The sequence below is a fragment of the Podarcis pityusensis genome (assembly GCF_964106645.2).
Source record: "Podarcis pityusensis genome assembly, chromosome: 2".
NCBI classification, from domain to species: Eukaryota; Metazoa; Chordata; class Lepidosauria; order Squamata; family Lacertidae; genus Podarcis; species Podarcis pityusensis.
In genome coordinates, this window is record NC_138029.1 from 69,946,091 (window position 1) to 69,972,630 (window position 26,540).

A 26,540-nucleotide genomic window follows, 5' to 3' on the forward strand; every position below is an offset into this window, starting at 1 on the left:
TCTCCCGCTTTGCTCCTAAAAAGAAGCAGGCTCTCTGTCCCTCTCTCTTCCCCACTCAGCGGCTCTTCTCCCACTTTGCTGTTTCAAAGCGAGCCACTGAGGAGGGAAGGAAGGGGAACCATGGATCCTCTGCTCACGACTGCAGCAGATCCCGCCCCCCGCCACCCGTAGGCATTTCCTCCATAACACGCACAGACATTTCCCCTTACTTTCTAGGAGGAAAAAAGTGAGTGTTATGGTGCAAAAAATACGGTACCTTATCCCCCTCCCCCCAGTGAAACTGGCAGTCTTCTCAGTAGTGTTCATTTGTAGCAGAACTAATGGTCCTAATTTAACCCAAAAGCTTTAACCAGAATAGTCTGCCACATGCAGAAGGACATTTTGCAGTACAGTCCCAGGCATGTTTCCTCAGAAGTATCATTTAAGTTCAGTGGGATTTACTTCCTGGTAATTGATTTTAGCATTGCCGCCTTAATTCAATTTATTTCAATGGGCTTAGGCCGTCCAGCTGCATCTAGGATAGCAGTTGATTTATTGGTGGGAGGCAATTTTAATTTATGTAGACAAATGATGACCAGTAGATCAGAGAGTTTATCTTTGTTTATTTTTTGGAGGTTCCAATGTGTTACTGTTCATAGAAAATAATATATTTGTTTCTTTGTTTCTTTCCAGCAATGAATAGTAGCTTTTGCTAACTTATTAGTTGCCTCACATTTCTTTCAAAAGCTCAAATAGTATCTGTCTCAAGGTTTTGCTTACACTCACATGTAAACAGCTACAGAATTTTAACTGACAGAAATTCAGTCAGTGCATAATCTTAGTTCATACCCTTTAGAATCCCAGATCAGCAACAAATAATAATAATAATAATAATAATAAATTTTATTTATATCCCGCCCTCCCCAGCCGAAGCCGGGCTCAGGGCGGCTAACAACAATCAAATAATCAAAAAATCAAATAATCACACAATCTAAAAATATTTCATTATAAAAATTAATTAAATCAAATTGATGGCAACCAATTAAGCAAAGTTCTGTGCAGGTTGCCAGAGGAGGGAGTCAGGCTGCGCCCTGATCAAAGGCCTGGCGGAACAACTCTGTCTTGCAGGCCCTGCGGAAAGATGTCAAGTCCCGCAGGGCCCTAGTCTCTTGTGACAGAGCATTCCACCAGATTGGAGCCGCAGCCGAGAAGGCCCTGGCTCTAGTTGAGGCCAGCCTAACCTCTCTGAGGCCTGGGACCTTGAGGATGTTATTATTTGCAGACCGTAGGTTTCTCTGTGGGGCATACCAGGAGAGGCGGTCCCGTAGGTACGAGGGTCCTAGGCCGTATAGGGCTTTAAAGGTTAAAACCAGCACCTTAAACCTGATCCTGTACTCCACCGGGAGCCAGTGCAGCTGGTATAGTACCGGATGAATGTGATCTCGCAGCGAAGACCCCATAAGGAGTCTCGCCGCGGCATTCTGCACCCGCTGGAGTTTCTGGGTCAGTCTCAAGGGCAGCCCCACGTAGAGCGAGTTACAATAATCCAGTCTGGAGGTGACCGTCGCATGGATCACAGTGGCTAGGTCAGGGCGAGAGAGATAAGGGGCCAACTGCTTAGCTTGGCGGAGATGAAAAAATGCCGCCTTTGTTATAGCTGTAATCTGCGCCTCCATAGAAAGGGAGGTATCGAAGATTACACCCAAACTCTTAACGGACGGTGCTGGCACTAATTGCACCCCCGCAAGAGATGGGAGTTGCCCCCTCAATCCCATATCGTCCCGCCCCAGCCAGAGGACCTCTGTCTTCGAAGGATTTAACTTCAACCGGCTCCCACGTAACCATCCAGCCACAGCTTCCAGACATCTGGTCAGTGTGTCTGGGGCCGAGTCAGGATGGCCCTCCATCAACAGATAGAGTTGGGTGTCATCAGCATACTGATGGCAACCCAGCCCAAAACTCCGGACAAGCTGGGCGAGGGGGCGCATAAAGATGTTAAAAAGCATCGGGGAGAGAATCGCACCCTGAGGCACTCCACACACCAAGGAGTGGCGCGATGACAATTCCCCCCCAAGCGCCACCCTCTGTCCCCGACCAGAGAGAAACGAGCGCAGCCATTGAAGGACTGTGCCCTGGATCCCCACGTCGGCAAGGCGGTGGTCCAGGAGTTCGTGATCGACCATGTCAAAGGCTGCTGACAGATCTAGAAGAATCAGCAGCCCCGACCCACCTCGATCCAGCTGCCTGCGGAGATCATCTGTTAGGGCGACCAGAGCCGTCTCGGTCCCATGACCAGCGCGGAAGCCGGACTGGAATGGATCCAAAGCAGATGTTTCATCCAGAAACCTACCAAGCTGTTCAGCAACCAGAGCCAAATCCATCCCCCTACGGAATACTCTCTGATCCCAGCCTTGACCCCCCCACTCAAGTTGCCAACTTGGAAGCTATAAAAGATGTATGGAGAAAACTGCAGTTGTGGCTGTGGAGGTGAAGTAGGATTTACCTCTGTCACTACATCCAAACTATATCATTATTACAAAATTTATTACCCTCCCCTTTACCAGGAGGTCCCATGGAAGGTTGTAACATGAACTATGGTCAGAAGAATAGGATGAGTCCTGAAAAGATATACCTCAAGTGTCAAAGGCCAGGATAAAGAGATGGGTCTTCAGCGTGTCAGGTGACAGTGCTGGATCCAGGAGTACATCCAAGCTTCCTTCCTCCTTCTAAGGAAGTGCAAACCCATCAGAAAAGGTGGGCTTTCCACCTCCTGGACTTGAGAACACATAGCACTTTGTTTCACAGTTTAGTTTCACTTTGTTGGCCCCCATGCAGCTCATCACTGCCTCCAAACACCTGTCTTGATGCCTCAGCCAGCTCTTCTGATACAGATGGGAGAGAGAGAGAGAGAGCGCTGGGTGTCATTCATATATTGGTGACACGTCACTCCAAAACAGCTGATGACTGGTCCTAGTGGCTTCATATAGGTGTTAAATTGCATGGGTGATAAGAAGTATAGTGCCCCAACGACCACTTCCTTGAGCTATTCCAGAAGGATGCTATGGTCAATGGTATCAAAAGTCACCAGAAGGTCAAAAAGAATGAGCAGGGTTGCATTCTCCTAATCCCTCTCCTGACAAATGACATCAGCCAGGGCAGTTTCAGTGCCCTGACCAAACAATGGCTTGTTGCTGATTAGGATTTTAAAAATGGTGTTGTTAAAGCCATTAATTTGGGGGGAAACTATCTGAAATTATTTACAGTACAACAGGCAATCCCTGCTGCTGCAGATTGGTGAGTTACATTAAACTTCTATGTCACATATAACCTTAAACTGTAGCATAATTTGTGAACAAGTTCTGGGATGTACTTGACAGATGCAGTCCTTGCTAGAGGCCAATTACTTTCCTTTTAGGGATATTTCTTTTCAGGGAGAAATAAGCTTGGCTTTTGGAGGTGGTGCTGGTGTCTTTGTATGGAAAGATCCCTTGCTTGTCAAGAAGCAATAAGGTACGTCATACTCAATCGGGATGAACACTTCTAAGGATGAAGGATGACCATGTTTTTTTTTAAAAAGAAACCTAATGACAGAACTTTCGTAAGTGGTAATTATACGACGTAAACAAGCAGTAGTGAAGTATCAATCATGCCTGCGCTTTCTTTCATAGGTTATTTAGAGGAGGCTCCTTTTCCAATTGATTAGTTATTACTAACACTACTACACAGTATTCATTAGTGTTTTAAGTTTCTTCACGATGCTCTTATCTTGCAGTTGTGTAAAGGGAGATATTATCAGTGAGTTGCTGCATCCTTTAAATTGGCTCTTGAATGTCTGTGTGCCTCACTGTTCAGAAATGTGATTGATTTCATAGTACAATTAGGTGGCAGGAATGTATGCCTTTGAAGAGAAAGGAAACATCTTGCAAAACCAGGAGTGAGGAACCTCAGGCCCAGGGACTCAATACAGCTCTCCTGGCCTCTCTGTCTGGCCTTTGAGACTCTTCCTAGGCCATGCCCCACCCTTGAGGCCCCACCTGTCACTGGCCCTGCCCCACGATTGCCTTACTGGAATATGTTCTAGATAATGTAATTTGCTCGCTCGGTTGGATGGAGAGGTGGTTGTGGATGTGTAGAAATCCACAATTCGTGCTTGGCTGGAATGTAGCCTATGGAGGTGTAAGAGTCATTGTATGTGTTACACAGAGCAGATTTAGAGAGGAAAGGGGGGAACCCCTGTAGCATACAAGGAAATCCTTGTACTGATGGGACATCGTAGTTGACTACCACCCATAGGGATTATTATTATTTATTTTTTGTTTATTAAATTTGTCAGTTGCTTCACCTGGCCCAGGACAACCCAAAGTGTCTTACAACCCAACAAATGGACAGTAAATCACACATAGATACATTAACACCAAGAGGAAAGAGAACTACAACAAAAACTTCTCACCCACTTTTTAAAGGCCAAAGACAGTGTAAGGCCAAAGGCCTAGTTATAGAGGAAAGTGTTGGCCTAGTGCATTAGTAACCTGGTCATAGCTGGATGCCTTCTATTCCATTTTGATAGCATTGGTTAAGGCTTCAGTTGCAGTGAGAGAAGATCAGATTGTGCCATAGCTCATCAAATAGCGCTATAAGACTGGGCTACTCTGTTTAATACGTACTTTGATAAGGAATATTATCAGCTATCTTGAAGCTGTAAATATTAGTAGTTGTGTGAGTTGAGAATTTCAGCTTATTTGAGAAATAAGGGTTCTGTATCTGAGAGACAAAACTGAAAATTATTAAAACTACATTATGTACTGCTATTTAGGTACTGGAGCATATACTATACACTCCTTGTGATAAAATCACCTGAAAGCCATGCTTGTCATACAAACAGGTTTTGCATTTCCTGGTTTCTCTTGTGTTCTGGATAGAATTAATGATGGGCTAACACAAAGCTCTACATCTTGGAGACTATCATGCTGATAATCCCTTGTCAATTGGATATTGTTGTGGAAAGTAAGGAGGCAACTATTCAGGGACTAGTTGTTTTTCATGTTTGGAAAACAGTAAAATGTTATTTGAAAATAAATAAACAGGAGAACTTTGCTGCATTGAAAATATAGGAAGTGTGTCATAGAAAGTGCCATAACAATAAAGATACCAGATGCTGAAAAAACTTATTTGCTAACCAAACAGATAAATGTTTTAAATAATTAATAGTACATATTGATTGATACTGGGGAGAAACAACCCCGTTTCCTAACTTCTATGATGAGAATGTTTTGGAAATTATTTTATTAATTTTTATCTAACCAAATTTCTCATTTCATTTCATTTCATTTCATTGCATTGCATTGCATTTAGTTACAATAAGCATGGCCTTTTTGTCTGGAGCAGGGGGCGCTATGAGAAAGGTACCGTACAACATTATGGGGAAAGTTTAAAAAGAGATTTAACAGCAATCATAATAGCCTGAACAGTCTTTCTAAATTAACACAACCTTCTTTTGAGATGTTTTTGAATGAAACAATGATATGCTATATAACAAAGGATAGGAGGAGATTATTTACTTAAAACGTTAACACCATACTGAACTTCAGGAAGCGGTAATTTCTTTATCAGTACAATGTAAATGGAGACAGTGCTTCTAGAAATCTATTTTGTTTATATCCTGTTTCTTTTTATGTTGAATAATATCCCCATTTTGACATCATGGCTAATTCTCAAAGTTTATTTATCCAATATTTTGAGCAGACAACATACTTGCTGTGACTATCATGGAAGAAGTTAATTTTCTGTTTTCTCTGTTTATTGAGATGTATAATTTAACAACAGTAATAGGGAATCTGATAGTATTCATAGAGTAATGTTTTAGATATTACATCTTGTGCCTGTTTACTCATACAGTTGTTAACCTGTTCCGATTCATAATTATTATTCAATAACAAAGGATAAAGTTTGGATAAATGATCTTTAACTTTATAAAAAGTCTCAAGTTTTGTTAAATTCCTTAACTTCCAAATTTCAAAACAACATGGTTCAAATAATTTTTTTAAAAAAAAGGTTTCGAAACAACCTCCCCTTTTTGAAAAACATTGAACCGTGCCAAATCCTCTGGATAATTTCAGGGTTGGATTGCTGCAATTGCTGTGTTGGGCTATCCTTGAGGTTTATGTCAAGGCTTTAGTCGGTAGAGAACATGGTGACTGGGTTATTTGTGGGGACAAACTACTGCCAGATAACAACATAACACAATTCTCACCATGAAAATTCTTCCAGATTTGTCAGCTCTTCTAATTCCTAATATAGAAAATCATAATAATTTATGTAGAATTCATATAATTCATTAGTGTCCTTACTACTCAGATATCATACAGATTTTTATTTGTAGCTTTATGCAAATTATTTTACTTTTTAAAAATCTGTTTTATATTCTTTTGCTTTATCTTTATATCCAGCTAATGAGCTGTAATCAGATATTAGCCTTCTAGTCCTGCCAAAGACTGAACTGAGTTTGATGGGGATATTTCTGTGTCTTGTTCATGTGTTACTATTCATAGGAACATAGGACGTTGCCTTATACAATGTTAGACTACTTATTCCATCTGTTCCAGAGCACTGTCTATGACTGGCAGCAGCACTCCAGGGCCCTGGTACCTTCCAGATGTTGTGGACCAGGCATAGGCAAACTTGACCCTCCAGATGTTTTGGGACTACAACTCCCACCATCCCTAGTTAACAGGACCAGTGGTCAGGGATGATGGGAATTGTAGTCTCAAAACATCTGGAGGGCCGAGTTTGCCTATGCCTGTTTTGGACCATCAGCACAGCCCTTCTGAGTGGGCCCAATGGGAGTTGTAGTCCAAAACACCTGTGGGGCAACAGGTTGGCAAAGGATGATCTAGAAACCTGTTGCTTACAAATGAAAGAAAGGAATTCTGTCATAGGTGTGGGTCTTGTTTTCTTCATGGTAAAGAAATGGGAGGATATTTTACACATTGGTATGTGTGAGTATTCAAATGCTTGGACTGTGTTCAACACCAAATGATTTTGTAAGGAGAAAGCATTTTGCTGTAATTAGGATATGTATTTTTGGGAATGTGGGACAACAGAAGGTGTGTTGTTCAATGTCTCTACCCTTTATAAAGAGGGATATTGAATGCTGTGCAGATATAGCAGATAGCTTTATATGCAGTATAGCAAACTGCATTTCGTTCTGCGTTAAGTAGGCTAGGTGAAGTCCTCTAATTACACGAATGCTGTTAAGATTTAACAGTAAATTAAATCACTTGTTCATACTTTTGCCATTACAACCCACCCTCCGCACGAACATACACTATTACATAGATTCATTACAAAATGATCAAAATCTTATCTTTCGTTTTGCTTCTGAGAATGTTCTGTAATTGAAAGAATTGGATTGTACACATAATTCCAGTACTTTCCCCACAGGGCTGTTAATGAAATCACATCTGCCTATAAAGGCAGCAAAGAACCACCATGGCTTTAGAGTGCTGTGAGAGTCAGGGCCTCATCCCTCTTACGACTGTGCTTTTTTATTTTAGTAGGATGATGCATAATACTGTCCCATAGTGGGAGGGGTTAGAGTGGGTGGGAGGGGTTAGAGTCTGACATCCTCTCAGATGGGAGCTGGAAATTTTTGACTAGGGGGAGAGCTGTGTAGATGATAACTCTGATGGAGTCCTGGACTAAATTTGGTATTGGTACAGTATCAGGCTGCCAGTATTGTTGTGGGGGGGGGGTGTATATTTTCCTGGGGACTTGTTGGAATAGGTAAGTGTTGGAGATTGTGTTAGTGTTTTTGTGTGTGAGAGAGAGTTTGGTTAAATGTGTGCAGGTGTTTGATGATTGGGAAGATAGGGCTCTGTTAGTTGATGTGGAATTTGTGTGGGTATTTGAGTAAATGGGACCATATTTTATGGTTATTTATGTTCCATATGCTGTATTATACTTTGTAATATATTATATACTGTACCTTCTGCTTATCAGTGGTTTCTGAATGAACCACCTGAAAAGCAGGTGGGGGGAAGGGTTTCTGGATGTGGCAGGGCTCAGGTGGTGGGTGATGCAGGAAAGGAACATTCTTCCTTCATTCTCTTGGATTTCTCACTGTGTGCTGAGAAAAGGGAGCCCCTTCAGCAGCACATGGCAAGGAAATGCAGAGACAGAGATCTGTGTGTGGCATTGGCTCCATCCACTTTCAATTTGGTATCACCTTGTGTTGGCACATGACTTCCATAATGTTGCTGACAAGGGAATACAGTTCATCACTTGAGCTGGAAACTATTCCCCACCAGTAGGTGACCTAAAAACAAGTCTCACTGTGTCAAATGGACCTTACACCCAAGCATATGTGTGAAGGTTGCAGTCAATAAAACTTATTCCCATCCTTCATCTCCCAGCCCTATTCCTTTACCTTTGCTATGGGTTTTATTGACTTTGCCTATTTTCCCACCCTTTTGTTGTGTCCTCCGTTTCCCACTTTCTTCCTGCCTTCACCCCATCAGCATTTTCCATATTGACTTCCATTTGCTGTAAGGAAACAGGCATGTTAGTTCTGGGGGAACTAAATTAATAAGTGGACTTGTGAAATGCAAGCAGCTCTTTTTCTGGATCATACCATGTGAAACATTCCAGTTTACACAGTCAGCCTTTCTGCCTAAACTGAGTGCCCTGTTTGCAATGTGTGGTTTGCACTCTGGTTTTTCCCTTCTGCAGTCTCCATACCCTGAGCACTTGTTTATCTCACCATTGCCTGTGAAACATCCTTATGGTTCAGAGCCATAATGAGCTAAAATAAATACTTTTAATTTATTTTATATGGCCACAACATTAATTAAATACAACTGCAGTCATACCTTGGTTGTCGAACACCTCAGTACTCTGACGTTCTGGCTCCCGAACGCCGCAAACCCAGAAGTGAGTTTGCGAACGTTTTTTTTTGGAAGCCGAATGTCTGACGTGACTTCTGCAACTTCCGAATGAGTGCAGGAAGCTCCTGCAGCCAATTGGAAGCTGCGCCTTGGTTTTCCAACTGTTACGGGAGTCAAATGGACTTATGGAACGGATTGAGTTCGACAACCAGGGTATGACTGTACTGTATTTCACAAACACACTACTAGGTGTGAACAGAACAGAGTTCATGCCCTCTGAAGCAGGGCTGGCAAACCTGCAGGCCATATATACCCCTGCCCCAGACATTTTCAGTAGCTCACAGAGAGCTCTTGGCATTTGCCCTCCCCCTTTAATTTTTTTATTTTAAAATCACAAGTCAGTGCTGTTTGTGCCTAGGAGACCTTCCCTGCTGAGTAACTCAAGTGGTAGTGTTATATTCACTGTCGCTTCTTGGTTCTGTAATACCAAAATTTGTTTTGAAGGGCAGGATGCAGTCCTCTTGACCTAGCACAGCCATGGTTCTGGCCCTCTGCCTGAAATATGCAGGGGGAAATAGGACTGGGCTTAACTATTTTTATAAGGTAGTAGTGAAGATTGATGAGATAATGTGGATTAAGCACTTTAACAATTAAGGCACTGTGCAAATGTTGTTGTTATTGAGAGACCTGGAGAACACCTGAATCATAGCTACAGTTCTGTTTCAAGTACAGTAGAACTAATCTCCTCCTCAGCCAAAAACACCAAAGCAAAACTCTCACAGAAAGGGGTGGGGAGGTGCCAAGGCCATTTAAAGCCATTCTTTGGATTGCTAGGGAACTAGAAAGCGCCTGTAATCTTCCCATCACTTTCTTAATGAGCAAGGAGCATCACAGTTGTTAATGAGATGGAGAAAAACTACAGAAATGATATTTGCTGGAGACAGAACCCTAGTGTTAATTTGTGCAAGCATGTGATTTATTCTGCTGCTTCCAATGAGACCAGTGGAGCTGAAAACCGCTTTAAAGTGGCTTTATGAAAAAGATAGTTATTGGATATGTGCAATAATTAAGACTATTAATAGTATGACTGTTTCAAAAGGGAGCTTTTGACTGAGCTTGATATGTCTCTGCCATGACTGAGCGCTTGTGAATTTAATATAATTTGTTTAGCAATTTCTTCACTTAGTGTGATCATCTCTATAAGCTACCTTACAAGGAGAACTGAAAATTAGAATGGCGTCTGTGTTTATGTGTTGGGTTTTGAAATGTAGGAAGTGAATGTGTGTTCCAAAGAAAGAGGTCTCTCAATAAGACGCAATGACCGGTGGGGGTTTAAATTCTTTTTTTAAAAAATATTTCATTTATTTATTTTTCTTAACTCTTAACTTTTCTTGAGAGTCCCATGGACTGCAAGAAGATCAAACCTCTCCATTCTTAAGGAAATGAGCCCTGAGTGCTCACTGGAAGGACAGATCCTGAGGCTCCAATACTTTGGCCACCTTATGAGAAGAGAAGACTCCCTGGAAAAGACCCTGATGTTGGGAAAGATTGAGGGCACAAGGAGAAGGGGATGACAGAGGGCAAGATGGTTGGACAGTGTTCTCGAAGCTACTAACATGAGTTTGACCAAACTGCAGGAGGTAGTGGAAGACAGGAGTGCCTGGCATCTCTGGTCCATGGGGTCACGAAGAGTCGGACACCATTAAACGACTAAACAACAACAATGCTTCAGCAGCTTCGAGAACACTGTCCAACCATCTCGTCCTCTGTCGTCCCCTTCTCCTTATGCCCTCAATCTTTCCCAACATCAGGGTCTTTTCCAGGGAGTCTTCTCTTCTCATGAGGTGGCCAAAGTATTGGAGCCTCAGCTTCAGGATCTGTCCTTCCAGTGAGCACTCAGGGCTGATTTCCTTAAGATAGGTTTGATCTTCTTGCAGTCCATGGGACTCTCAAGAGTCTCCTCCAGCACCATAATTCGCTTTGCTGAAGCATAGTGTTAGAGTAATACTGTTTGGATAGTATGTGGCGATGAGGTGGTGAGATGTGGGAGACAGTGAAAAATGGATGTATTTTGTAGCATGCTTGCCCTGTCCCCTTACTTGTTTGTCCTGCCATCCCCAACTGTTAAGAGTGCTGTGAGGGAGTTGCTGCAAGGTTCCTGTGAGGGTTCAAGGAAAACAAATGTTCACACTGTGCTCCAGTTCCTGGCAGGGTTCTGGGGACACAAGTTGTTTGTGCAAAGAACTCCCTTTGTGTGCAGAGCACCGTTTCTTCCTCTTTTGTATTGCAGGAGTCCTTTCTTGTGAGCCCTGTGTTGCCAGAGACAAGAGAAATAAGCCCCACGCTGCATGACTTGTCACCTTGAGTTATGACCTCCCTGTATGTGGTTTATATACCTGTGGTGGTAGGCTGCATTTGGGCGTTGAGACTACACCATAGCCTATGTGAGAGAGGTGCTCACTGAGGTGGGGCGGCGGCTTTTTTTTCATTTGTTTTCCTCCCACTGCTGTAAGTGGGAGGAAATTTCTTGCATGTGGTCTGGGGCTGTTGTAAAGCTACGCTGTCACTGAGGATGTGGTAGTGGTCTGTGGGGAAGTGCTTCTTCCCTCTGCCATTTCTGTGCCAGTGGAACAGCTGCACTTCCATGGTGCTATGCTGCCATATCTGTTATGGCACCAGTGTCTCTCCTTCCACAGAGTTCCACGTAGCCCCTCAGCCAGCATAACTCACGCATAAGAGTGTTCTCTTATGTGTAGTGTCTTTCCTAATGTTGTATTAGTCTAAAACTGTGAATCATAATGCATCATGGTTTTTGTTTTGTTTTTAATAAAAAAGTTAAATATTGCTTGTTGGACTAGAAAAGGTCAACATTTGGGGGACTTAGATTATGGTTTTATAACAATTTTAAAAACATTGGTCTGTTTCAAAAAAAGGGCGTATCTTTCATTTTGAATCACACTTTAATTCTTAATTACAGTAACTTTGCGAGCACGAAGTCTTCCTAACTGCAGATATGTGCCCTTGGCACTTCCTCTTTCTCTGTATTCTATGTAGTGGAAAATTGAAGTAGATGACTAGTACAATTGTGCTCTGGCTCCAATAATTTAATGTTGAACTCACAACTTTTCACTTCAGAACTGATGATAAATTACACGAGAGCTAAATTTCTGTGACAGATTTTTATCTGAGGACTTGGGTTTCTGCTAAAGAGTTGAAAGCAACGTAGGAAGCAGCTTTATACCTTATAGGTCCACCTAGTTCAGTGTTTTGCTACTCTGACTAGCATCAGAGGTCCAGAGTTGTCCTTCTAAGGCCTACCTGGAAAGGCCATGGATTGAACGGCGGACATTTAGTATGCAAAGCAATTGTTCTAAATATGTGTTCTACCACCTTGCTCTGGAAGGGGGGGGGGGGGACACAATTTGGAAGGGGAGAAGGAGATGCTTTTCTTCTGAACCTACTTTCCCCAGTTTATTTCCCCCCCACCTTGGGTTTCCAGGTGTGTGGTTTTCCTGTATGCTAGAGAAAACAGGTTAAGAATAAAGCACCCCACACTATCTTCCACATCTCCATCAGTCACTGCCTCTTCCTTCTGCTTTTCAGCTGTTCATCCTCACATATTAAAATTTAGTTAAAATCAGCATCCAGCATTTTTAACTGGACATTTAAGAAGCACAAATGTAGTCTGTAATTATGGTTTCTTGATTCAGGCATCATGCTGCACCACCATTGTTTTCGAAACCATGGTTTCTGATTCTGCATTCCTGGTTGATTGCAAATCATGGTTTGGCAATCCGTACATCACAACAAGCATTGTTTTTAATATGTTTACAAATTCAGTTTCCCATTTTCTATTGCTTTCTCATACATACATCTTTGCACTGTTCTTCTGGGGACTGCAAGATGCTCACCCATTCATTCTGTCTTTGATTTTGGAGCGAGCTGAAATGAATCAATTTAGTGTTGATATGGGGAGATTTTTAATCCATCAAAGAAAGTGGGTGTGTCTGGATATATAGTTTGCAACTATCTCTGTGTCTTACCAAGAAAAGTTGGTGCTGTTTTAATAAAGCTGTATTTAGTCTGAGGAGCTAATTTTCAATATTGGCTTCAAACACTTAATAACTTTTGTGTAGCACTTAGTTTTAAAATTATAAATTTACTCCTATAATTTTACATGTAGAATCATGGCTAGAATGCAAAGAGGAACACACATTTTTGGGTGTTGATATTTCTGTTTGGAAGGATCCCTTCACAGAATGCTGCTCTGAAAGGTCCTCCAGTCTTTGAGAGAGAGAGGTGGCCTTTCAGAGAGTGGAAGGAGAAGTTAGCCCCATGTGTTCCACCTTAAAAGCAAGTCTAGAGCTTGATTCTTTGATCACATTTTGCGGTCACTAAGAAACATTAGAACTGAAAACGTTCCTCCTAACGGCAAGGGTATCCAAATCCTCAATTTTAGCAATAACATCTCATTTCCTCCCTTTTCCTCCCCACCCTTTATTTTGCCTAATACCAGTTTAGAACTTTAGCTGTTTCCTTGACAGGAAAGGGCAGCGATTCTGTTTTTCCATTAGGAGAGGTGTGTTCAACTCATCCACATTTAGAGTTCTAAAAACAGCTTATTTATTAGTGATATAAGTTTGCCCTAAGGGACGCGGGTGGCGCTGTGGGTAAAACCTCAGTGCCTAGGACTTGCTGATCGCAAGGTCGGCGGTTCGAATCCCTGTGGCGGGGTGAGCTCCCGTCGTTCTGTCCCAGCTCCTGCCCATCTAGCAGTTCGAAAGCACCCCTAAGTGCAAGTAGATAAATAGGGACCGCTTTCTAGCAGGAAGGTAAACGGCGTTTCCGTGTGCGGCGCTGGTGCTGGCTTGCCAGATGCCGCTTAGTCATGCTGGCCACGTGACCCGGAAGTGTCTCCGGACAGCGCTGGCTCCCGGCCTCTTAAGCGAGATGAGCGCTCAACCCTAGAGTCAGACACGACTGGCCCGTACGGGCAGGGGTACCTTTACCTTTAAGTTTGCCCTTGGCAAATGTTTGGTTTGATGAGGGAAAGAGTCAGGGTTTGCTGCTGGGCCTGCACAAAGTGTAGGTTGTAGATCTGTTAACTGATTGGAAGAATGTTAAGTTGATCTGTCTTTTAACCAGTTAGCTGATTTAACTTTTTTTGTTTAGATACAAGCTACTGTAATCTCAATATTGTTGCCTTTGTTGCATTTCCAAAGGAAGTGTAAAATAACTTGTTTATAAATCTTCACATTATAACGTTGCTATTTACAGTTCAGTACACAAGAACCTTGGTAGAATAAGAGAAGATTTGTGATATTTTCTTTCTCAATCCTTATTTCAGCAATACCTCAAAACCAAAAATAAACAAGTGTGCCCTTCCACTCTTACCCTTTTGCAATTAATCAACAGATTTAAGCCAACTGCAGTTTACAGTCCTGGTGGCTCAAGCAGCTTCCACTAGAGTGAATTATATATCAATGCAGTTTATTGTTTTTTCTCCATAGGGTCGAAATAAGAAGAAACCTGCTCCGGTGAAGTATGAAACTGGAGATCTTGTATGGGCAAAGTTCAACAGACGTCCATGGTGGCCCTGTAAAATTTCCCATGATCCTGTGCTAGACACACATTCAAAAATGAAAGGTAATAATATATTATTTGCATTACATGATCAGACTTTTAGTGATTTGTATTATCCATACACAGCTCACTTTGCAGATTAGCCTCCATAAGTGTGTATTGACCAGGGTGGCTGTCAAATAAGCTGCCTGGGTGAAGCTGATGATATTGAGGGGGGTGGGCTGTGTATCTTTAATGTTTGTATAGCTTGTCAGGCAAGCTGCACCAGCTGCAGCTTCCTCTGTCAAAAGTTCTGGAGTCCTGTACTCACTCTCTCTCTCTCTATATATATATTTGGCTTGGTCACCCTGCCATGAAAAAGTGAAAGGGTAGTAACAGGCATCGCTGTTTTAGATTGCAAGCCCTTCATTTCTTATTTTAATTGCATACATAACCATGTGCATTGATGGCATTACATGAATGCTAATGATAATAATAAGGCCCAGCCCTAACCTGGGATAATTAGAATGTTTCATGGAAATCAGTGGAACTTGTTTGCTTAGTGGTTTGTTTAGGATTACAGGTAGGTAGTGGAAGCCTATGGCTCTCCACTTAGAAGCAAGCCCATTGAGTTAAGCTGGACTTACTGCTAGGTAAAGGTATATAGAATTGCACTTGGTTTCATCCTGTGCCCACTTTCCTCGGAGCAAGTCCAGTTAAACTCAAAGAGCTTATTTTTAAGTAGACGTGCGTAATACTGTTCAAGTATTCAGTACTGGGAGATTGTGAAGAAGGGCGTTCTCAAAGTTCTGGAGTTTAGGAGGTGCAAGAGGAAGCCTTTGGTGGAAAGAGAATATAGTTCAGTGGGTGGGTTTGCTGAAGGAGTATGTCATGAAGTGAAATATTAAGTGGTGAGAGAAAAATGTGAAAATGTTAGAAATCAACCAAGAAGACAGGAGTAGGGAGAGTGGACCAAGAGCAAGGAGTGAGCGTTATTTCTTCACAACAGATAAATTATTGCCTCTTATTGTAATTTAAAACGTGTGTGCCACCATTGCAAAGTCTCTGGTATTTTGAATTAAATCCACTGTCCTTCAGAACCCCATATCCCCCCCCAAAAAAAACCCCCACTATGCTTGCATCCCTGAGAACTTCAACCAGGAACCAATTTGAAGAGTAAAACTGTTCTTCTAAAAATGAAAATTTGAAGTAGAATAGGCAGTGGTTGAGAGAATGGTACCCAAAGACGCATTGACCTCCTCTCCCAGACTCTTGTCCACATAGTGTCCAAATAGCTCCCTAACAGTATCTGAAATATGTATGCTGAAGTAGGAAAGAAAAAGAAATTAAAATTTGTGCTGTTTACTCATTCATAAGATGTTTCTCTTTGGGGAAACAGTTGCTTATCTATCCTATGATGACAGCTTCTGAACTCCTTTTAACCCATGGGTAGGCAAACTAAGGCCCGGGGGCCGAATCCGGCCCAATTGACTTCTAAATCCGGTCCGCAGATGGTCTGGGAATCAGTGTGTTTTTACATGAGTAGAATGTGTCCTTTTATTTAAAATGCATCTCTGGGTTATTTGTGGGGCCTGCCTGTTGTTTTTATATGAGTAGAATGTGTGCTTTTATTTAAAGTGCACCTTTGGGTTATTTGTGGGGCATAAGAATTTGTTCAACCCCCCCCCCCCAAAAAATATAGTCCAGCCCCTCACAAGGTCTGAGGGACGGTGGACCAGCCCCCAGCTGAAAAAGTTTGCTGACCCCTGTTTTAACCCCTGACTCATTCAAAAAGTAAAACACAGGGAGCAGTGAATGCAGAGGGCCAACAACCTCTAGCAAAATTTGGAACTTTAGAGTTCTCTCCAGAATTTCAAAGAAAAGACTGATTTAATATTTAATATAATTCTCTCTGAAAAATGGGTTCTAAATTAAATCTGTATTAGTTAGCTTCAGTGAGCATGTGGATAGGACCAAAAAGCAAGAGCCACACCAAAAGAAATACAGTGGTACCTCGGGTTAAGTACTTAATTCGTTCCGTAGGTCTGTTCTTATCCTGAAACTGTTCTTAACCTGAAGCACCACTTTAGCTAATGGGGCCTCCCACTGCTGCTGCGCTGCTGGAGCATGATTTCTGTTCTTATCCTGAAGCAAAGTTCTTAACCCGAGGTACTATTTCTGCATTAGCGGAGTCTGTAACCTGAAGCATATGTAACCCGAGGTACCACTGTAGTAAAAATAACCGACACATCATGAAAAATTGTGTATATTTATTTAAGACAGTGAAAGCATAATACAAAATGAACAGTAAATTATATTAAAAAAAATACACTACAGATGAAATGATTATAATGGGGCAACCACATGCACTATATGCACTATATGGGAATATGAAACAACTTGCACTGACTGCTTATAGTACATAAGTTATTATAGGTAAATTACCAGTTATCCTTCTAACACTCTCCCTCAAGTCCAGCTAACTTAAAAACAAATGCAGTAAGAATGTTTCACTATTTTATAAAGGTCTGCTTAAACAATATATGAAAATTACTCAAGATTTGAAAGAGAGTGAGATGTAGGGATATTCGGATAGACTTGAGAACTTGGGAGGAATAATGAGTACATAAATGATTTTACCAAAAGCTCCATATCTACCAGACTTGTTGTGGTGAGGTTTGTTGGTTCCAGATGGAAGATTCCTGAGCAAAAAATGGAAGTACAAATCTCAGTAAACATACAAGCTTGCCCCAAGAAATGCAAAATTCACAGACCTGTTCTACATCTCCCAACACCACCAAGCCAGCGTGCATTTCAGGCAATGTGCTGTTGGGGGAGGGAGAAAAAGCAATATAAACTAAAAGCTGTACGGAAACACTGAGAGAGAAAGAGAAGAGCACCCCCCCAGTCTTACTTCTCCGTTTTCCTAATTTTAAACACCTCCCATTTCAAATCCCTAGCCACACTCTGGTTTTCTCTGGTAACCCCCTTAAATAAGTTTACCCATTAAAAATCAGTCCATTAAATCATGACTTACACCAAAATTCTCAGACTTCTTCATTACTCTTCCTTAATTGCAACCCTGAATCTCTCAGCTTTCTTTATCAAAACTAGAAGTCATTTCTGCCAAGCCAGGAAGAAGAACCTTGAAAGTACTTGGTTCTGCCCTGCTTTCTTAAGCTAATTGTCCAAAACAAAGACTTCAGTCTTTGAAAAGGAAATAAAATGTTGGTTGAAAAAAGAATGATCTTCTAATGTGACACACATATAGAATAAAGGCACATATGCAGACAATTACCAGATAACAGGGGGAAACTTCACTCTCATTAAAATGCCCACTTCTTATCCTACACTCCTCTCCCTCTTCCACCCCATGGTTTATAATTGGGGTATTTTCCCTTGAACAGCTGCTTCCCAGTCTAATCATACAGAGACATAACTGTAAAACCTGAACAAAAAAAAAAACACATTTCACATCAAAAGGTACCTAGAGTTATTAGTGTATTGAAGTAATAAGATACTTCTTTCTTAATTCAACAAAAGTGCTGTGTTCTTCCAGCTCAGGCTTGAATAGATTACAGGAATACATTTTGCCCTCCTCCTTGCTTTTAATTAGAATAGCAAGTAACCAGAATTGGGTAATCTAGGGGCACCTTTGGTGTTGCTTTCAGAGAGAGGTTAACCCATCTTCATAGGTTCCATTGCCGTATTTATCACAAAGCTTTTGTCGTAGGAAGAATGCTCCCGTTATTCAAGGATGCTTAGCCAGCATCTTTTCTGTTCCTGCAGCCATCGACCTAGGCATAGCGATCGTCATGGCTTCCTGAAACCAAAATTTGGTGCATACAATATGTGGATCTGCTTCTTCCGTACGGCACCCTGGAACCCAGAAAATAAGTCCAAAAGGGACTAGACTATCACCCTCTAATGGTGAACTCAGGTGGTGAGTGCCAATAGAAATAGAGCCAAATTAATGCATATGACAAACAAGAGGGCAGGAACCAGTGTGCTCTGGGGAATCCTGAGTGAAATACAAAACAAGGGTGCAACCCCCCCCCCCATGTTGCATCATTTATTCCAGGTCCCATTTGTTAGATATGTTTTAGAAAATACTTTGGGGGCATTCCTACACCTTGACACCAAATGCTAATCTTGCCAATTTTGTCTTTGATAGTGTCCAATCGCAGACCACATCGAGAATACTATGTGGAAGCCTTGGGAGACCCATCTGAAAGAGCTTGGGTTGTGGGGAAAGCTATTGTAGTCTTTGAAGGAAGACATCAGTTTGAAGAACTGCCTGTCCTTCGGAGAAGAGGGAAGCAAAAAGAGAAAGGTTACAAGCACAAGGTAAATCTCATGTTCTCATTTGGTTTGTTCTTGAGTCTTCTCATCTGAGTGCGAAACCTAGGTGTATGATCTAGTGGAAGTGAAGTACTTCTTAAAGACCATGGATCGCAGTCGGAAAAATTTAAACTCATGCTCAACTCTCTCACTGAACTCCATCAGCTTACAAAGTTGTTCCATTTTTTGGGATTGCGTTTCTTATACTTTGAAGCTGCTTTAAAAATGACTGATATGATTTGAGACTTGGAGGCTGCTGCTAAAGGAATGTCTTTTGCGTTGACTTGTCCATATAGCTACCTGAGAATAGACTGGAAATATAATCGTGTAAATCGGGCCATTATGTTAGATACAGGTATATAAAGAGAACTTTTGCCAACACGTTTCAATGTTATTAATAGAGAAAACATTGTATCTGAAGGGCAAATGTGGAGTAATATGGGCAGGAAGGAAAACCTACTGTATTTCAATATCTTAGTCTACAGCTTGAATTCCTTCTGGAGCCAGCATCCCATTTTGTGGTCCTAGCTCTGTGTTAATATTTCCAAAACTGAGATTCTGGCATAAAACATCCAGGCAACCATTTTCTTGAGGCTAGGATCAGAAGGATTCAGCTATATTCCAGTTTTGGAACTTGTTAAGCTCTCGGAGAGCCAGAATGGAACCAGACTGTTGGTTCTTAAAATAAAAAAAGGTGACAGAGCAGCTTTTAAATTGATTGTGTGGGGGAAGCTGAAAGCAGCTGCAGAGTCCTGTTCAGAACAAATCGTGGCCTAGAGAGGAAGGGGGGAATTATTATTATAATTTAAATTGGGGAGAGGGTAGAATGTGTCACTGAGAGTGCAGGGGCCCATGATAGCAACTGAGAGGCAAGCAGGTGTCAGAGATATTTGGAGATGGAGATGGAGTAAAAAGCCTTGCGAGTTGATATATTTCCCAGTGTGCATATGTATTTGAATTGTTTTTAAGATGTGTAGTGTTTTATTCCTTGTTGTTTGCCACTTTAGACTCCTTTGGAAGGTGTGTGTGTGTGTGTGTGTGTGTGTGTGTACACACTGGTGCTGGAAGCCTCTGAGTCAAGATGAGTGAGCTGGAGTGCTTGGCCTTAGATGAGAGCATTGATATAGTGGACATAATGGAAGCCTGCTATAATGGAGAGAACCACTAGAACACAGTTACCTCTGGGTACAAACTCTATAAGAAGGACCAAGAAGGGCATACTGGAGATGATGCCACTCTGTGGGTGAAAGAAAACATAGAGTCCGACAAGCTAGAAATCCCCAAAGGAGCAGACTCTTCCTGGACTTAAGTGGCATGCAGGACCTGGTGTGAGATGTAAATGTTATAGTACCTATTGGGAGCAGTGACCATAGTGCTATCTAATTACATACATTTGTAAATGGACAGTTGCCAAGAAAATCCAGCACAGTCACATATGACTTCAAAAGATGAAACTTTCCTGAAATGAAGGGATTGGGGGAAAGGAAAAGGAAGTTGAAAGGCATAATCAAGAGAGCCAAATCTCTCCAGGTCAGGAAAGGTGCCACCAGGGCCAGGAGGATACCAGAGTGGTTAATGAGCAGAGGCAAAGAGCTATTAGAGCCAAGAAGGTTTCTTTTGTCATTTTTTATGTTATCAACAAGGCCTAGAACATCATCTCTTGTCACAACTGACTCAGTTCATCAGACTCCCTTCCTGTGAAAGTTAGATCAGGCACAGAGATCTGCTATATATAATCCACCAAGGAAACAGATGCAAATAATTTATTCAGCTTCTCTGCAATCTCTTTATCCTCCTTTAGCATACCTTTGAATCCCCAGTCATCTGAAGGTAAAGGTAAAGGTAAAGGGACCCCTGACCATTAGGTCCAGTCGTAACCAACTCTGGGGTTGTGGCGCTCATCTCGCTTTATTGGCCGAGGGAGCTGGCGTACAGCTTCCGGGTCATGTGGCCAGCATGACTAAGCCGCTTCTGGCTAACCAGAGCAGCGCACGGAAACGCCGTTTACTTTCCCGCTGGAGCGGTACCTATTTATCTACTTGCACTTTGATGTGCTTTCGAACTGCTAGGTTGGCAGGAGCAGGGACCGAGCAACGGGAGCTCACCCCGTCACGGGGATTTGAACCGCCGACCTTCTGATCGGCAAGTCCTAGGCTCTGTGGTTTAACCCACAGCGCCACCCACGTCCCAAGTCATCTGAAGGTACAAGCGCCTAAATGATCTGCTATTAATGTATTTAAATAATATTCTATTGTTAGTATTTATGTTTAAGCAATGTGCTCTTCAATTGTTTTATAGCATCCCTTATTGCCTACTTAGCAAATGAAAGTCTTGTCCAATGAGGAAAACAAAAAGGAGCACAAGTTTTGGCAAAAGTAATGTAAGCAGGCAATAGGGGATGCTATAAAACAATCGAAGTAGCAGAATATCATTTAGGCGCTTGTACCTTCAGATGACAGGGGATTATATATAGCAGATCTCTGTGCCTGATCTAACTTTCACAGGAAGAGAGTCTGAGGAACTGAGTCCGTTGTGACAAGAGATGATGTTCTAGGCCTTGTTGACAAAATAAAAAATGACAAGTCACATTCATGTTATCCATGAATCTAGTTTTGATCTGGGGTTATGTGCTGCAGTTACATTTTGTGAAAGAAGATAATGCTCATATCTGTGTGTAATTTCATCTTTTTGTGTATTATATTTTTTTTGTAACTTCTTTTCCCCTTCCTTTACTTTCCAGGTTCCTAAGAGGTTTCTGGCAAAATGGGAGATCAGTGTTGGCCTTACAAATGATTATTTAAAGCAGAACAGTGCTCAAAAATACATCCCGACTTCCAGCAAACCAGACAGTGAGAAGGATGTGCATTTAATGGGATCTTGTACAAAGGACTCCTTAAATGAACAGAGCAGACAACTGAATGGATGTTTGAAATCACTAACATTGGACTCCAAACATTTGACCCATGATAAGGGGAAAGTGTTCACCAAATCCCGAAACAAGAAGAGCTCCGACACCCGGAGGAGAACTAGAGTAAGAAAAAGTAGCACCAAACTGGAGGCATCCAAGAGAGAAAGTGGGGGGAAAGGGCCAATAAGCAAAGCTAAAAATATGGTTGCTGCAGATATGCCAGAGAAGCAGGCTTCTCATGAACTTTGCAGAATAGCAAAGAGCCTAATGGGATCCAAAGGCAGCATGGAAAACTACTTGCTCTCTTCTTTTGGAGAAAGACAATTCGAAAATAAATATAAGAAACCAGGGTTTGATAATAGCAGCTGCCAGCAGGAAACATCCAAAGCGGACGTGAAGAAAAAGAGAAATCCAGCAGGCTTCACATGCAGTTCAAAGCTACAGCAGCACTATACCAGAACTGATGCTGGAGCAGAGAGGAAACAAATAGACTCTGATTCATCAGATAACGGTACCTGTGATCTAGACTCCCTTGACCAAAGTTTAGCAGCAGCAGCAGCTTATAGTATCTTGAAGAATAGTGACTCTGTAAATAAAAGTGGAAAAGAACTGTGTTCAGGGCAAAGAGATATTAAACATTCTGCACCTGTCTCAAAAAGCAGCAATCGAAGCTGCAAACCTCCAGAAGGTTCTCTAGACAGGAATATCAATGTTGAAACAGGAGGTGAGGAATTCCGTGAGCCATCCCTTGCAGCTGAGGTGGCTTCAGTTTACAGGAATGACAATCTTATCAATGTAGATAAGCACACTACACTCCAAAGTAAGGGGTTTATAAGTCAAATGGATGCAAAACAGCCTCAGTTCAGAAGTATAAAATGCAAGCATAAAGAAACTGCTGCTGGGACAGACTCCTCTCTTAAGGAAGATGAATGTAGCCCCGACTGCTGCTTTTCTGCTACCAAAGGTTCTCCTGGGTCTCAGTTAGATATGCCTAACAAAAGTGGGAAGGCTGATGGCCCCAAACTGCTGAACAGCACAAATGAGAAACCCGGTGATTCTGCTGAAATAGAAACGGCAGTTGTGAAACACGTGCTTTCAGAACTGAAGGAGCTGTCGTATAGGTCCATGAATGTTGAAGCGAAAGACTGTGGGCCGCCTAAGACCACAGTGCCCTTACTCTTTTCATCTGTCTCTGGGCAGAACCATTTGCCTATTGAGCCCGATTATAAATTCAGCACCTTATTAATGTTGTTGAAAGATATGCATGATAGTAAGACGAAAGAGAAGCAGATCATGACTACTCAGAACATAGTCTCTTATAGGAGTTCTCACAGCGATGATAGTTCTGGAAGTAACACTCCAAGTGATTTGACATCTTTGCCTACAATGGGAACCACTCATAAATTAGAAAAAAGCCAAGATAGTGTTCGAGAACCAGAGTGTCAGAAACCCAAAGAAGGTCAGTCCTCTTTTTCACATGGTATCGCAACCAAGTTGATCGATCCCGGTGCTAACAAAAGGGAACTCACAAACGCTTCTGTTTCTGGTACAAACTGCACCGCAAGGCGCAGCTGTCCAAAATCTAAGCAGCTATCTAAACTAGTAGCTAATGCAGCATCAAAGAGCAAAACACTAAAGCGGTTGTCTAATTCAGCTGAGAGTGTGCCCCGCCAGGATAGAGCTGCCCAAGGCTCAGTTGCTAGTGCTCTAGACAATGCAAAGGAAGATGTTGCAAGGAAAGTGTCTTGGGAGTTGATGGGACACTCCCCTGACGAAGACTCTGCAAGTTCCTCTGATGACAGTTTAGTTCGTATAAGAATGAAGTCAGAATATGATAAAAAGAGAGAGAGCTGCAACTCCTTTGAAAATGGGGAGTTGGATTCAGGACTGAATAGAGAAGGCTCCTTGGGTGATGAGCCTAGAGATGTATGCCACGTAGCGCCCAAAAAGCGATGGCAGCGTTTTAACCAAAGCAGTGCTAAAGCTGGTAAGCACATCAGTAGATCTAGGGAAGCAGAACAGTTATGTGCCTTTGACCTCTACAGAATAAAAGCAAGCTTCAGACTGTAGGCTTCTCCTCACTCTTTAAAAAGGGAGCATGCATTATAGGCAAGAACTGTGAGAAGCACTTAGTTAGCTGGGCAGCATTTTGCAGAATCAGAGGGATGAAACAAAAATACAGTTCTTACAGAATTGAGAGTTTTACAGTTTTGAGATCCTAGTTTGAGTTCTCTGTACAAGGTAAGGATTCCTTGTGCTGCGCCACTGCAGATTGGGGGAGCTGGAACCACATGGTGAAATCTTCCACCCTATAAATAAATAGATAAATAAATAAATATATATGGAGTATTACTCAGTAATGGGCAAGATCCTACCTGAAGTCTATAAGTGGTACAGCTCATAAACTCTTCAGCTGTCTGCATCTGCAGGTTGTGAGAACTAGCCCTTAAGAGGTTTTGTGCCACGAGTTGCAGTGCATAAAAATCTTAAGGTTATCCCATTGAAATGCTGGTTGTTACTCTAGCTTTTCTCTTCCACAAATTTTAATACAGGTTCACTTTAATCTTTTAAAACTAGAAACAGCGCTTAAGAAGGCATAGTGTGATTTGGAAATAAATATTTATGGTTTCTCTTACCTTGTGCAGAAGCTTTATTTATAAATTAAAACATGATGGACCCAATTCTAGCATGAAAGTATAATATTTACTGCTCAGTATTACAGGAGACTCATGAGAAGGAAAAATTGCAGATAAAAGTTTAGTAGTACCGAATAATGTGTGTTTATTTCTCTCTGTGGAAAGCAAGTGGTCTGCTAAACTGAGTGTATTGCCAACAACACAATCCTCAGAAGTAAGTCTGTTGGCTTACTCATAGCTAAATAGGTGCAGAATTGCAGTCTAACACAACTTTACCTGAGAGTAAGCCCAGTAGGACTAACTTGCAAGTAAGCATGTCTACGGTCGTGCTGCATGTTGGGTTAGGACTCAAGAAGTCACCACCATAAACTGCAGCAATTTAAACTTGAATCTTACATTCTATAAACTTTTCAATCTTGTTTTGCTGTTCCCCATTAGTAGTTTTTGATCAGTGATTGTGCATTGGGTGGCAACATGAACTAAATTTCAAAATGTAGAGGGCTGGCCTACCCTGTTTGCGAAATGCAAATTGCATGCTATGTGAAATACAAGATAAAGCAAAAGGTGTGAGCCAAGGATGGCAGTCCTAGTTCATGACTTATCTCTGTGTACACTTACATAGCATAAATTAACTGCACTCCCATTTAACTTTCTGCTAGATCTGAGACACATACTCTTGAATGGTAATGGCCCCACCACATTTTGAAAACAGATTTTGCAACATGCTGTGAAGAATAGGTATATTTGATAAAGGATTGCAGTAATGTTTGTGGATTGCAGTAAAACGCAGGGAATGTTGCAAGATGAGCAATAAAGTATTCTTAACTAACTTTTATGAGGAAAGTATCCAGATCTTGCCTTCTGCAGAAGACAAAAGGTTAATTTGGCAAATACACAATTATAATGATTTTTATTCTGGCCAAGGGCCAAACACGCTGCATTCAGTTTAGCTTCTCCATACACCTGTTCAGAGCATTTCAGATTCCCCCTTCCAAGGGCAGCTATTCCCAAAGATTTCCAGGGGTTGGGCAGTGGCAGCACTTTAGAGTAAAAATAGGTAAGATCATTCTGTTTCAGTTTCCATGTACTCACAGGTCCATTCTGTTCTGTTTTTAGGAGGGGGAATTGATTGCATTTTAATAATATGCACTTTCCTGTGATATGCATTTTCTATGCATCTTTCCTATAAAACACATTTCTATATGATTTACAGTGTATCCCCCCCTGCTGCAATATGCATTTTTGTAAACATTTCCCCCATGAAACATGCATTTCTGCATGCACTTTTTGAAAACCAAAACTGCATCGCTAAGTGGGCAAACTGATAGCTGCATTCCAACCCACCCATAAATCCAGGGACAGCCAATCTGACACTAAAAAAACTCAAAGCAGTTTATAAAAAGAATAAAGAGGGGGTAAATAGTCTGTGTTTAGCTTATTTAAAAAGTTAAAAAACAGATTACAACACCTGTAAACATTCTACGTATCTGAGTAAGCATGTCCAAACAAACATGTTTTTTAGCTGATGCCAAAAGGAGTACAGCGAATGTCCCTGGCCTGATTTCAGTAGGCAGGGAGTTCCAAATTGTGGGTGCTGCTGCTAAAAAAAATTCTTAGAAATGCAGAATGAGTATTGTTTGGCACTTGTAATGGTGTCCATTCCACAGATTGAAGCAGCTGAGTTGGCGCATATGGAGGACAGCGATTTCACAAGTAAACTGTGGTTCTGAGTTGTATATACTAATAGTAGCACATTGTAGCTACTATATACTAATAGTAGCACATTGAACGTGGCCCAGTAGCAAACCTGCAGGCCTCTGAGAACAGGTGTTATATGTTGACGGAGTCTCACTTCTGTCAGTAATTGTATTGCAGCATTCTGCACTAACTGCAGCTTCCCGATCAAGTGCAAGGGAACCCCCCCCCCAATAGAGCACATTGCAGTAATCCAGACTTTCTTACTGACATTGCTTCTGTTTTTCCCTATGCACCTCCTCCTTTTTTTCTTAATCATCTTTACGTATTATTGTAAGCAACCACAGTAACTCCAGTGTTAGGAAATGCTTTGATTCACGATGATTCACTATGTGGCACTCCACCACAAAAACCATGAGATGTTACTGTACAAATTCAGTAATCCAAGTTACAGTCTCTCACATTGGTATCAAAATAATTTTTACTCAATAGCTACAGCCAGAATGAGGATGGGTACTATTTGTGTTATGCTGTGAA

General features: G+C 41.7%; 1 protein-coding gene across 16 annotated transcripts in view; it reads left to right on the forward strand.

Moving 5' to 3' along the window:
• NSD1 (nuclear receptor binding SET domain protein 1) overlaps window positions 1-26,540 on the forward strand; it is a 66,528-nt gene that overhangs the window by 10,276 nt on the left and 29,712 nt on the right. For 12 of the 16 annotated variants that reach the window (XM_080987640.1, XM_080987653.1, XM_080987652.1 and 9 more), the window contains 3 exons: window positions 14,372-14,507; window positions 18,598-18,770; window positions 21,505-23,659. In XM_080987640.1, coding sequence (XP_080843766.1) covers window positions 14,372-14,507; window positions 18,598-18,770; window positions 21,505-23,659 — 2,464 coding nt within the window. The remainder of the gene's footprint in view (window positions 1-14,371; window positions 14,508-18,597; window positions 18,771-21,504; window positions 23,660-26,540) is intronic. The other 4 variants (XM_080987641.1, XM_080987642.1, XM_080987643.1 and 1 more) reach the window with 2 other exon arrangements.